Source organism: Cricetulus griseus, chromosome 2 (assembly GCF_003668045.3).
Source record: "Cricetulus griseus strain 17A/GY chromosome 2, alternate assembly CriGri-PICRH-1.0, whole genome shotgun sequence".
In the NCBI taxonomy this organism is placed as follows: Eukaryota; Metazoa; Chordata; class Mammalia; order Rodentia; family Cricetidae; genus Cricetulus; species Cricetulus griseus.
In genome coordinates, this window is record NC_048595.1 from 36,198,365 (window position 1) to 36,211,568 (window position 13,204).

General features: G+C 46.1%; 1 protein-coding gene across 1 annotated transcript; it reads left to right on the forward strand.

Annotated features, from left to right (window-relative positions):
• The first annotated feature begins 319 nt into the window (after positions 1–319).
• On the forward strand, positions 320–8,928 carry Lurap1 (leucine rich adaptor protein 1). The gene is made up of 2 exons (XM_027402534.2): positions 320–767; positions 7,796–8,928. Exons 1-2 carry the CDS (start codon positions 345–347, stop codon positions 8,315–8,317), a joined length of 945 nt encoding a protein of 314 aa, XP_027258335.1. The 5' UTR covers positions 320–344; the 3' UTR covers positions 8,318–8,928.
• The last annotated feature ends 4,276 nt before the right edge of the window (positions 8,929–13,204 follow it).

Consider the following 13,204-nt stretch of genomic DNA (forward strand, 5'->3'; position numbering starts at 1 on the left):
TTCTTTTGTAAGCCTAAGATCAAGACCCTGTGGATTCCTTCAATTTTAATGTTTTTTTTTTTCTCACTGGCCAGAGGGATTGATTGACCTCCTATTACATCTTCAGTCTGATTTCTAGGTGCTGGGAGGTATCTGTGAGCTGAGCAGCTATATTCTAGTATCTGTAACAGACACAGCTTTTAGCAGAAAGACTTCCAAACTCTCTGCAGTCGTGTTAGTGCGTACTGAAGTTGTCTTTTTGTTTAGCAAATATGTATTAGCTGCCTGTTGTGCGTTTAGCTGGCGTCAACAAAGGGAGAAAGCACTGAGCACCCATTGAGGTCTTCAGTTCCAAATTCAGTCGCATGCCATCCGAGGCTAGAAGTTGTGTGCGCAACACTCGGTATCTTTCTCTACCCAACTGCGCGGCTTTTCTGAGCGTTACGGCGCCCTCCTCCTGCCCCCAAGCGCCGCGCAGGCGGGGACCCACCGGTTTCGCTCCGGCTCCGTGTTCGCAGCGGAGAAGGGAGGACCCTAGGGACCTGGACCTCCGCGTCTGGTCGCCCAGCCCTGTTTTGGCTTGGGCCCACATGGAGGGGACTGCGGAGTCCCAGACGCCTGACTTGCGAGATGTGGAGGGCAAGGTGGGCAGGAAGACCCCCGAAGGGCTGCTCCGCGGGCTTCGAGGCGAGTGGGAGCTGGGATCCTCTGGGGACCTACTGCTCCCAGCGGCACCCAGCACCGGCCACGGCCTGGGGGACAAGATCATGGAGCTGAGGATGGAGCTGGTGAGCGTGGGTGCTACAGGCCACGGGCACGGGGTCCTCAGCATAAGGTCGTTTGTAGGGAAAGGCGCAGGTTCCAGGAGTTAGGCTGCCGAGGAGGGTCCCTCCTAGATCAATCCATAAACCCGGGGTTGAAAGTGGAGAGAAGTGACGTCTCATTACTTCATGACCTCTCACTCCCAAGGGTGAGTGAAGGGTTGGTAGATCCTGAGAACTGGGAGCAGTAGGCACAGCTCTTGGAACTTTCCCCTGCCCAATAATCGGGAGGAGGGAGGCGAGGGCTAAGCGGTACAAAAAACTTAGTTCAGCGCAAATTCTTACCATCGGCATCCAAGGCCACCAATTTCCTCATACCCCATTATAAGGCAACTGTTTTCTTTACCCACTCCTCCAACAAACTGGGGAAAGGTTTCTTTCCTAAGGCCCCAAGGTGTTCAAATCAGGCAAAAAAGATTTGATGAGGTAATTAATACTTGCTGAAACTGCCTGCATTAGGGGCACACTAAAAACGTCCTTTTCCCTAAGCATCCCACCATCGTGGTATTAAATATTCTAAGACCTTAACAGAGACAGTAGTGACACAGTTGGCTCTTCACCTGGAATTCAGTCTCCTTTCAGACTCCCAGGGTCTCACCTGTACCTTCTTGGGGACAAGGGAAGGAAACAGTATCACCTAGCCTTCCCTGGAGCTGTTGGTCTAGATTCTGAGCCAAAAAGGGCAGATGGGCCCCAGCGGCTCCCCCAGGGCCCTGGTTCCGGTGAAACAGATGAATTACACCTGCCACCACTTTGCAGCCAGTTCTGGAGAACTGAGGAATTGCCAGCTACTCATGGGCTAAGAACCAGAAGCCCACAGTGACTGAGCCAGTTAATAAGTCTTCTTGGGGCCCCACTGTGTGCTCTGCATTATGTCAAGCAGATCAGGAAGGGTGGAAGGAAGGACATGGGACCTCCAAGCCAGCCCAGGGCTCTCATTTTAGGCTAAGAAGCCTCCTGGGATGAGTGGTCAGAGAGTATTCATCTGATCCCTGGGGACAGGATATGAATGTCAAGTGTGTGTTTGGCCTTGGAGGTTGTAGTTGAATGCCAAATTCTCCAGAGCAGGCCTGTGACTGTATTCACCTCTGAAAGAAGCCTTGTTTGCCTCATGTACAAACTGCTCAAGACATAGAGCCTACCTAGTTTATCCTTTGCAAATTAAGTTGTTTTGTTTTGGCATTTTGAGATATGGGTTCACTATGTAGCTCAGGCTGGCCCCCCAACACATATTCCTCTTGTCTCAGCCCCTTGAGTACTGGGACTATGAGCATGTGCCACCATACCCAGCTGGAAACTAAAGTATACTGGGAATATAAGGCATGTATCAATGTCCAGCATGATACATGATATTTTTCTTTTTTAAGAATTTTAAGCCGAGCCAGGCGTTGGTGACACACACCTTTATTCCTAGTACTCGGGAGGCAGAGACAGGCGGATCTCTGAGTTCCAGGCCAGCCTGGTCTACAGAGCAAGTTTCAGGACAGCCTCCAAAGCTACAGAGAAAACCCTGCCTCCAAAAACCAAAAATAAATAAAATAAAAAACAAAGAATTTTAGGAATCTTTGTGTGGGAACATTTTGCCTGTGTGAATGTGTCTGTACCACATGCATGCCTGTTGCCCGGGGGTTAGAGAGAGCATCAGATTGCTTGCAACTGGAGTTGTGGGTGGTTGTGAGCCACTGTGTGGGTGCTGGGAACCTAACCTGGATCCTCTGCAAGAACAAGTGCTCGTGACTGTTAAGCTATCTCTCCAGTGCCATTTTTTTCTCCCTTGTACTGAACCTAGGGCTCTGCACACACAAGGTGAATGCTCTGCAGTTGAGCTGTACCACTGCTCCTACATGCTGTCCCCTTCACACTCAGGTAGCTAATGTTATACAGGAACTTAAGCAGCTGCCCACAGTCACTCAAAAAGTGAAGTCAGGATTTGAGCCCAGATTATTTGACCACACTGATCATGAAAACATGCTTTGTGGCAGACACTTTAAGGACATCTCATGTCATTGAAATACGTTTCAAATGTCTGTGGGCTTGCTTCTCATACAGGAAATCTGGAGGCAGGCCTAACCTCTGACTCTTGTTCCTTATAAACTTTAGGGGAGTAAATTTAGCTTCTGGTTTTAACTCTTTAACTTTTGGCCTGTCTGACCTGGGGTCTGAAGCTTCCCACAAACAGTGTTTTGGAGACCAGAAGAAGGAGAAGATCCATGTCAGGCTCCTTCCTCCCTCCTCAGGCCAAGATAGCATTGATTTCTTCTTGTACTCTGCTCTAACTGCTGGTTTACTGACACAGAAGGGCAGGGCAGGAGATTGGAGTCCTCGAAGGCAGAACTGACTCTCTAAGGATTGTCCTTCAGTTGTCCCTCTCTACTTTCCTCCTGCAGAAGGGGAGGCTGGCCCTCCAGGCCAAGGTCAACCGGGTTTTTGGCTTTCTGCTCTTGCTTTGTTTCCCTAGTCTGAAGTTGAGCGACAAGCCAGACTCTGAGATGTGTGGGGATGGCAGTGGCAGCGTCCACCCAAAGAGCTGTTGCTATGAGCAGCCACCTCCACAGAGCAGTTTATGGGAGCACAATAGGCAAGGAATGGGGGAAAGGCATGAGTTCAAATTTTGTCTCCTGATGTATTTTGTGGACTTAAGGAGGGTCCTGTCTCTTCCTTGCCCTTAGAGTTTTTTTGTCCTTTGATGGAGGAAATGAGGGCATGATCGTGGAACTAGACAACTGTTAATTTAGTGACAATAGTTAATCCCAACAGTCAGTTACCAGGGATCTAGAAACTGGTCTTCAGGCTTTTTTTTTTTTTCTTCCTGTTTGTGTATATATAGACAAGTGTTTGTCTATATATACAGTTTTTTTTATTAGTTCTAGTTAGGGAACAAGCTTGTTTCACATGTAAGTCCCTTCTCCCTCTCCCTCCCCTCACCCCCATCCCTCCTCCTGGTCTTCAGGCTTAACCTGAGCCTGATTTGGGTTGAGCAAAGAGGGAGCCCTGTCTAGGACACCTGGGCTGGGCAGAATCTGATCTACATATGGGGAATGGATGGGAGCCTCCAGGGGAAAACATTGGGTGGCCTCTATTTATCTTCTGCTCTGTTTCCAAAGAGATGGCATGAAATGAGTGTTTTTTTTTTGTTTTTTTTTTTTTTTTTCTGGTGAGAAAGCCTTTTGCTTCTATTCTCAGGGAATGATGCTGTCACAGTCAGGGAATCCCACTGTCACAGGATTAAAGAATTTGGTACTCGGGTTGGTTTCCTAAGCAACACAGTACAATTCAGCCTCTTGAGAATCATGGAACTGAATGAAAGATGCTCTGTGCAATCTTAGGCAGAAAACCTGGAGTTGGAAGGAACTGCTCTCAGGGAGCTGATGACCTGGGGCAGGGAAGGAGACAGGCTGGGGCTTGTACAGGAAGAGAAATGTGGTGGGGGGCTAGGGATGTGATCTGATGGACAGTGTTTGCTTGCCTCGCTTGCAGAAAGCCCTGAGTTGAATCCTGAGTACTACATAAAACTGGGTGTGGCATGGCATGGCTGTAATCCCAGCTCTCTAGAAGTGAGGCAGCAGGATCAGAAGTTCAAGAAAAAAAAAATGCTGGAACAAGGCCCTGCCTTCCAGAAGAGCTGACCTGGAGTGATGTGGTGTCAGGTGTTCACCATTTAGAGTTGGAGGACAGGACATCCTCTGGTTGGAATGCTTCTCCCCACTAGTCAAGTCCAGCCTAACCAGTCTTAGCTCATGCCTCTCATCTAGGTTTGGGTTATGGCCTTCTGGACACTCACAATTCTCTGTAGCAGTTGATTTCTCTATAGTTTGTCACATGAAAAATTTTTAAAAGTTGTAAATTTATTACTTTTTTTATGTTTGAGTGTTTTGCCTGTTTATGTATATGTGTGGACCATATGTATGACTGATACCTGTAAAGGTCATAAGAGGGTTTCATATCCCCTGGAACTGGAATTAAGGATTGTTATGAGATACCCTGTAGGTGCTGGGAACCGAATCCTAGTCTTCTTCAAGAAGAAGTAATGACATACATTGTGGCACAAGCCTTTAATCCTAGCACCAGGGAGGCAGAGGCAGAGGCAGGTGCCCTTACTCGCTAAGCCATCTTGCTGGCCCTCCAAGTCCTTTTTAAAAATATTTTTTTATTTTAAGACAACTGTTAGTCAAACACTTGTCCAGGATGTCCTTGGATTTGCAATCCTGCCTTCACCTCTCCAGTAGGTGGGATTACAAACTTGTGCCACCAGGCCCATTTCTATATGAATGCATTCATTTGGTTAAAAGTTAAACTTAATAAATCTAAACTTAAAAGAAATAATGTACTGGGTATGGTGGCACACTCCTTTAATCCCAGGACTCAGGAAGCAAGGGCAAACAGATCCCTGTTGAGTTTGAGCCCAGCCTGGCATACATAGTTTCAGGCTAGCCAGGGGTACACGGTGAGACCTGTCTCAAAAACAAAACAAAACAAAGACAATAACAACAAAAGTTGTGGCAAGATCTTGATTTACAAAGAAGTATCTAGACTTGAAGCTAGAGAGATGGACAAGGGTCTTAACAGGCTTTTGAATGCAGCTGCCTGTATGTTCTCTCTGAGAATTACAAAGCATAGGGGCAGGTTCAGACTTGTGCTTGAGACGGGTTAACTCAGTACACTTGAGCTGGGAAGGACCCCTGGAGATTACACTGTAGGTCTCATCTACTTCCTGAAGACTAAAGGCCCCAAATCCCCAGCCATTGGGATTCTGATCCTGAGCTCTACCTTCTTCCCTTGAGCCTTGTCACCAGTCCCTTAGGGAATAGGGAACCAATAGCACCCTCTTGATTCCTCAGCTCCCATCTCTTTTTGGCCCAAACTGTTTCCCAACTAACACCTTACTAGCTAGCTTTTTGCTTCTAAGTTATACTGGTGAGTCTGGATTGATTTAATAGTTTACTGTTGTTTTAACTTCGGCACAGTCAGTGGCTGCACTTTAATCTACTGCTATTTCAGCCGGCAACTGCAACTCTGCAATTACTGACTGGCCTCTTTCTCTGGCAGCGGTCTGGCCGCTAAGGACACAGCCTGGTGGGAATTCTGTTCCTGCAGGCACCAGTTCTGTTACTGACATTAAAGGTAACCTTAACTAAATCTCTATCATTCTACTTATAAATATAACTTATAAACTCAAGATTCAAAGGCTGGGGTGAAAACCTGCTAGCTCAGAGAGGCTAGGTCACAACTAGCTAACCCTCTTTCCTTGCTGGCATCTGACCCGAGTTTCTATTTCACCAAACTACAAAGAACTGTGCCACTCCAAATCCCTCTGAACTAATTCCCCTGACTCTCTTTGTCTCTCTCCTGGATGCCCTCTGATGCTCCGTGATTACTTTCTGTAAACTAGTTGCTAACTCAGTCTCCTGACCCAAGGTTAGTTTTATTTAATCAATACAAATGCACATTCAGGGTTCACAGTGTAATAGAGTATTCCCCAACAATTTACTTTGAATTGCAAGTTTGAAGTCCAGTCAGAATGGATTTTGGATTTATGTGCTTGTGTGCGTGTGTGCGTGTGTGCGTGTGTGTGTGTGTGTGTGTGTGTGTGTGTGTGTGTGTGTGTGTGTGTGTGTGTGCGTGCGTGCTCGAGTGGGTGCACTGGGGACTGGACATGCTAAGCAGGTATTCTGCATTAACCCTAACTCTGGATTTGTTAGTTTTTTAAAAAGAGATCTCACACTCGCCTCAAACTTCTTTAAAGTTTTGAAAATCTTTATTATTTTTATTTATGTGTATATGTATGCTTGTGCCTATCAAGGTCAGAAGAGGGGATTGGGTTTTTTTTTAAACAATTTATTTTTATTTTATGTGCATTGGTGTTTTGCCTGCGTGTCCGTCTGTGTGTGGATTCCAGATCCCCCTGGAACTTTAGTTACAGACAATTGTAAGCTGCCATGTGGGTGCTGGGGATTGAACTCGGGTCCTCTGAAAGAACAGCCAGTGCTCTTAACCCCTGAGCCATCTCTCCAGCCCCTGGGATTGGATTTTTTTGAGCTGCAGTTTATTAGAGGTTGTGAGCCACATCATATGGACAGTGGAACCAAACTCCAGTTCTCTGCAAGAACAGCAAACACTTGACTGATGAGCCATCTCTCTAGTCCCTGGCCTCAAACTCTTGTTCCTCCTACCTCAGCCTCTTTTTTTGTCTACTTCTTTGATTTTTGTTTTGTTTTGTTTTTTTGAGACTGGGTTTCACTGTATAGCCCTGGATGTCCTGGAACTCACTCTGTAGAACAGGCTGGCCTTGAACTCAGAGATCTGCCTGCCTTTGCTTTCCAAGTGTTTCCTCAGCCTCTTAAATGCTAGAGTTATAGGCATAAGCCATCACAAACAGTGTTATTTTATTTTATTTCATTAATTTTGAAACAGGATCTCATGAAGCCCAGGCTGGTCCTGAACTGCTGACATAGCTGTGAATGACCTTGGACTTCTGATCCTCCTGCTTCGTCTCCTGAGTACCTGGATTGCAAATGTGCATCACACACCTGTTTCATCAGGTGCTAGCAAACCCAGGGCTTAGTGCCTGCTACGAAAGTCTTCTTCCCACTGAGCCATATCTGCAGCCCTGTAGCCTCATATTTTAATATTTAACATCTACTAAGACACCACTATAGAAAATGCACACCCAACAGCATTTGAAAATCCTTTGTCCCATGCTGTGAAGTGAATGATGATTTTGTCTGTCTGTTACAGCATTTCTTTGGGTAGCCTGGCTTGGCTGTCCTGGAACTCACCCTGTAGGCCAGTCTGGCCTCAAACTCATAATGGTCTGTCTGCCTGTCTCCCAAGTGATGGGATTAAAGGCGTGTGCCACCTCCACCTGGCTGTTCATGTTTTTTTTTTTTTTTTTTTTTTTTAAAGTGAAGCATAGCTACTGGACCACAAGGTTAGGGAAACACCCAGGGAACTCATAGCCTAGAACCTAGAACTAATTTCTTTTCTCATTTCTTCAGGCTTACCTTCGAGCTATTGATGTGAAGATCCTGCAGCAGCTGGTGACCTTGAACGAGGGTATTGAGGCAGTTCGTTGGCTGTTGGAGGAGCGGGGGACACTGACCAGCCACTGCAGCAGTCTCACCAGCAGCCAATATAGCCTGACAGGTGGAAGCCCAGGCCGCTCAAGGCGGGGCAGTTGGGACAGCCTGCCAGATACCAGCTCAACTGACCGGCTGGACAGTGTCTCTATTGGCAGTTTCTTGGACACTGTGGCCCCCAGAGAGCTGGATGAACAAGGACCCCCTGGGTCTTCCTGTCCTGAGATTGACTGGGCAAAGGTTATACCCAGTGAAGACAGGTCCAGGACTGAGGTGGACATGACATCCACTAAGCTAGGGAGCTTAACAGCTACATGGAAGCTCCCAGGGGACAGGCTTCAAGGTGGACCACCTGAGATATCCGAGGATGACAATGCTAAGCAGGGCTTTGAGGCTCACTGGTACTGGGGACAGTGCCAGGATGATGTGACCTTCTTGTAAAAACTTTCCTATTTGTGCTTTGTGGCTCTTTCAACTTTTGGCCCAAGTCTCCAACAATTTTCCCTCAACCTCCAACTAGACAGAAACTATACTGAAATCACTTACCACAGAAACCTGGCTGGCTTCTCTCTCTGGTCTCTGGGGAGTCTCTGCATTTATTCCTCAATTATTGGGTCCCTAGAGCTATTTCCATAGAGATATTGGCTTTAGAGACCTAGCCTGTAGCTCCTGATGTAAGGGTATCTCCATACCCTTCCCTAGCGAGGTGAAGTTTTATGAAACGTAGAGCCTCTAGGGCATCACTGAAGAAGAGATGGGGAAATAATTACCTCATCCAAAGCCCAGGAGCCTGGGATGCCCCTTACAAAATGGAGCACTGAGGAGGGGCATTCAGGGGCAAACCTCCATGGATTGGCCTTCCTAGATGCCTTTTGAGTTGGGAGACCAACCCTTTCCTGCCTGCTGAGTGATGTCATTTCCTTTCATGACACATGAAGAGTGCTTCCTCTATAGCAGTCTGGTTGGTGTGTGATAGTCTGTATGGAGGGTATTCTAGTTCCTGTTGTCCTGCCATTGTTTCTTTTTTTTATTTTATTTTTTTGTTTTTTCGAGACAGGGTTTCTCTGTGTAGCTTTGAAACCTATCCTGGAACTAGCCCTTGTAGACCAAGCTGGCCTCGAACTCACAGAGATCTGCCTGCCTCTGCCTCCCCAGTGCTGGGATTAAAGGCAGGCATGCACCACCAACACCCGGCCCATTGTTTCTTAAGAAAGGGAACACATTGCTCTTCCTGCAGATGTCTGTGCCGCTTTTCTCAAGTTCTTGCTTTTCAAACATGGTGTTTTCATTTTGTTCTCAAGGATCTCACTGCTGTGGCTACATCCCTGTTTGGTGCTGCAATGACTGTCTTACTGAGTGAGAAACTCAGAGGCCTACACTCAGCTCTTAGATCTGCTTGGCTCACTTTACTGTAGACCCCTGTATGGCCCTGGCTTGCCCTTGTCCCTGTTTCCTGCCTCCAGATCTGTCTGCCAGTTTAGCTTGAGTCTCTATTTCTCAGTTTCCTCTGTCAGTCTCTCATCCCACTGTTGTTTGGAAATGAGGAGAGTGAGTTCTCAGGGTTCTGGGGACACTCTCAGATAGTGGGATGATCTTGTTGACTCTGTGCTCACCCTTCCCTCATTCTGGCCATTCTTCCACCATTTGGTCATAAGGATGCCAGACACAAGGAAGCCCATTGTCTGAGCTACATTGAGGGACTGTGGCAGGAAAAGACAGAGGTCCTGTGGTCCCTAGGCCTCATCAGGAGAAAGAGACTGGAAGTTCTGTAGGGGACTTAAGGAGTAATTGGAACTGGGTCTAGAGTTGGTTTCCAAGGCCCTAGCTAATTTCACCAGAGAAGAAATTCAGGGAAATTGCCATTCTGGGGCTCAGGGAAAGGGCAGGCCCAGAGAAGGGGAAAACAAAGTCTATGGTTAATACTTAAACAAATAAGCAGTGCACTCGGGAGGCAGAGGCAGGTGTATTTCTATAGGCTATATACATAGTGAGACCCAGTCTCAAAAAACAAAGAGCTGGCAGGTGGTGGCTCAAGCCTTTAATCCCAGCAGACAGAGTAGGATCTCTGTAAATTCAAGGCCAGCCTGGTCTACAGAACAAGTTCCAGGACAGCCAGGGCTATACAGAAAAACCTTGCCTCCAAAAACCCAAACCCAAACCAACAAAACAAAAACAAACTAGAGTGACTTTTTGGAGGTTAACCCTTTGAGTCCCAGGTAACTGCCCTGTCTTTCCAGGGTCCTGAAATTGGATTACTGGAGGGGAAAAGGGTGATCTTTGTTCAGGGTACCCTCCTGAGTTGGAAGAGTCTTCCCCAAAATAGTCATTATCTGCTTTTCAGAAATTCCATGCTGGGGAAGGGAAGGTAACCAAGTTGGTTTTGTCTACTCTTTGGTCTCTCCAGCTCCAAAGCCTCACTAGTTTTGCAACCACTAAATCCTACAGCAGTTCAGTCTCTGGCTTTCCTAGGACCCTCTTATCCCCTGCTGACAAAGCGATGCTATTTCTACAGCGACCTCAGCTGCTTCTCTGTGTTTCTAGACTTCTTTATTGTGCCCCATAGCTCTGGACACAGACGTCTCCTTAGTGTGTCCCATAGTTCTAGGACTCCTGCTCTCTTTTCCTCAGACTGGAATTTCGGATGCCCTGTCACAGTCCACGCTCTGAGCCATCTATAGTGTTCCTTGGACAACCAACCAACCACCTTTCCTCTTTGCAGCTGTTGTATCCCTTTTCTGAGTTACATTTCATCTGCTATAAACTTAGGAGCCGAAGAGGTTGCCTGCCTCCTTGTGGTCAGTATGCAACATTGCTGGAGTTGTTGGGTGAAATCTCCAAGTTTAAACGTGATTCAGTCTACCCTTTGAGACCAGCCTCCTCATTGCACAGAGGATTAGGCCAAGAGATGGCACAGATTTGCTGAGTTCTACCTGTTGTGAACTGTAGCAATGGCCATGTCAGAGAACCTACTGCCTCCTGCAAACCCACAGTTCCATCTTTGTTCACATTGCTCAGTCAACATAACAGTGCCCAAAGGAACTGAAAACTATTTTCCTCACTGTAAGATATGAGACCTAACTGGGTATGGTGCCACACACCTGGCCTGTAATCCCAGCACTTGACAGATGGAAACAGATTAGGTGTTCAAAGTCATGTTCAGCTACATAGCTGGCCTGGAACACGTGGGCCATCCTGCCTCAGCTTCCTGAGTGCTGGATTACAAGTGTGAGCCACCACACTTGGCTTTGGACTCCCTGTCTTAATACCTTTAGACTCCATTTCATCATCTGAGGAGTCCATAGGTCCTTCCTACATGCCTCTAGGTTGCTTGGATGAGGCTTGGATGTCCTGTGAGCATGGGCTTTTATGATTATAGATAGAGCTGTTTGGGAGCTCAGAGAAGTGGGGAGAGTTAAGAGATGCAGAGAGACAAGAATGAGATGAGAGCAGGGGAAAGCACACTGCTCTCCAAGCAAGTTGGGGCCTTCCTCAGAACTCACAATGCAAAGATGGCAGCTGGGGAAACAGGACCTGGGAGGGGTCAGATGGGTCTGGCCAGCCTGAATCCATCTGTCCAGGGGACATGAGACCATGGGAGAAGTCAGGTGTTAGGGTATTTGGAGGGAGCAGGGAGTGGTGGTGGTGTAGGTTGAATGGAAGTTGAGTGGCAGTTTCAGTTAGAAATATTTGAGGTTACAGTGAACACAAGGTCATTGTGGGTATGGTGCCAGGTACATGATGAGTATTCAATTACACACATTCAAAGAATAATGAATACCGTATAAGCCCACAAGGAAATGTAATGTATGAAAAGAAAATTAACCTGGTTTATACATTAAGCATTTAAAAACATTGTTTCTGAACCCTATAAACAGCCCATTGTTATCAACCTATTGTTGGATAGAAATTTGCTAATTTCAGATAGGTAACAGATAAATTACGTTACAGATGAAAGTCAAGGTGATTGTAAGGCCTTCCTAGAAATTCATGGCTTCCCACTTCACCCCCTCAGTCACTCTTTTCTTATTCTTCTAGGAAATCAGGCAGAGTATTGGTTTGCTGTTGATGATGTAATGGATTACCACAAACTCTAGTTAGGCTGGGCATGCTGGCACATGCTGGGGATCCTAGCTCTCAGGGGGCTGGGGTGGGCAGGTTGCAAGTTTGAGGCCAGTTTTAGAAAAGGAATCAGACTTGGCTGAAAACCCTTAGACTTTTTAAGGTCTGTAGTCTTGTGACCAAGGTGCAGGGTGTCTGAAGGCTGGGTCCCTGACAGTTTCTCCTTTTCAGTACCACTGTGTGCTCCTGTTCCAGGCAGAGATAATTACACTCCCAGGAGACTAACCCAAGGATCTCCCTGGGAAGCACACACACACGTCTCCTTTTTAATTTTTTTTTTTAATTCCTTAGTGGTTAATTATTGTTGATACCAGACTCTTTCTTTCTTTCTTTCTTTCTTTCTTTCTTTCTTTCTTTCTTTCTTTTCCTGATCCCTAGTCTTAATCTTCTCTTGGACATAGGCATATACTCAAATGTGTCAATATATGTTTGGAAAAGTATCTTTATATATGTGTATGTATGTGCTTACGCATGTGTGTATGTATATGATTCTTGGCTTTTACATGTTTTAATATGTATATATGGTAATACTTTGACAGTAAACTTATTATGACTTACTCTCATAATATAGTGACTTAACACACTATAAGACTGACTTCACTAATTCCACAGAACACAGGTATTCTTAGTTGGACAGCTCTCCTCCCTGCCCAGGTTGGGCTCCACATTCCTTCCAGTTTCAGATGGTGATATCCTGGTTCTGCACCATAAATTTCCCTACCAACTTTTTACCAAGTTGTTTTACCATCCACTGATAATCCTTTTATTTCACTGGGATCATAAAACTATGATTTCCCTACATTATTAGTACATCTTTACTTATAAACTCAAATTCTGTGCAGAAAAAAACTTCATACATCAGGACTATTTAGTTACCCTGAAATAAAGTGCATACCAGAATGATAAGACAAATGCTTATGTGTCTTCCATTCCCTATCCCACCCCCTTTTTTTCTTGAGACAGAGTCACACATAGCCCAGACTGGCCTTGAACTCACTATATAGCTAAGGCTGACTCTAAACTCCTGATCTTGCTTCCATCTTCCAAGTACTGGGATTATAGGCCTATACCACTCACTATACTTGGCATCACAAAAATAAACAAAACCCAAACATGGTCTCACTTTGTAGTCCAGGTTAGCCTGGAACTCAAGGATCCTCCTGCCTCAGACTCCTGAGACTAGGATTCCATGTGTATATAGCCATGCCT

Coding starts and splice junctions, on each gene's coding strand:
- Lurap1 (XM_027402534.2), top strand. CDS start 345: ATGCCATCCGAGGCTAGAAGTTGTGTGCGCAACACTCGGTATCTTTCT. Junction 768..7,795: donor TGGAGCTGAGGATGGAGCTG/GTGAGCGTGGGT, acceptor TCATTTCTTCAG/GCTTACCTTCGAGCTATTGA.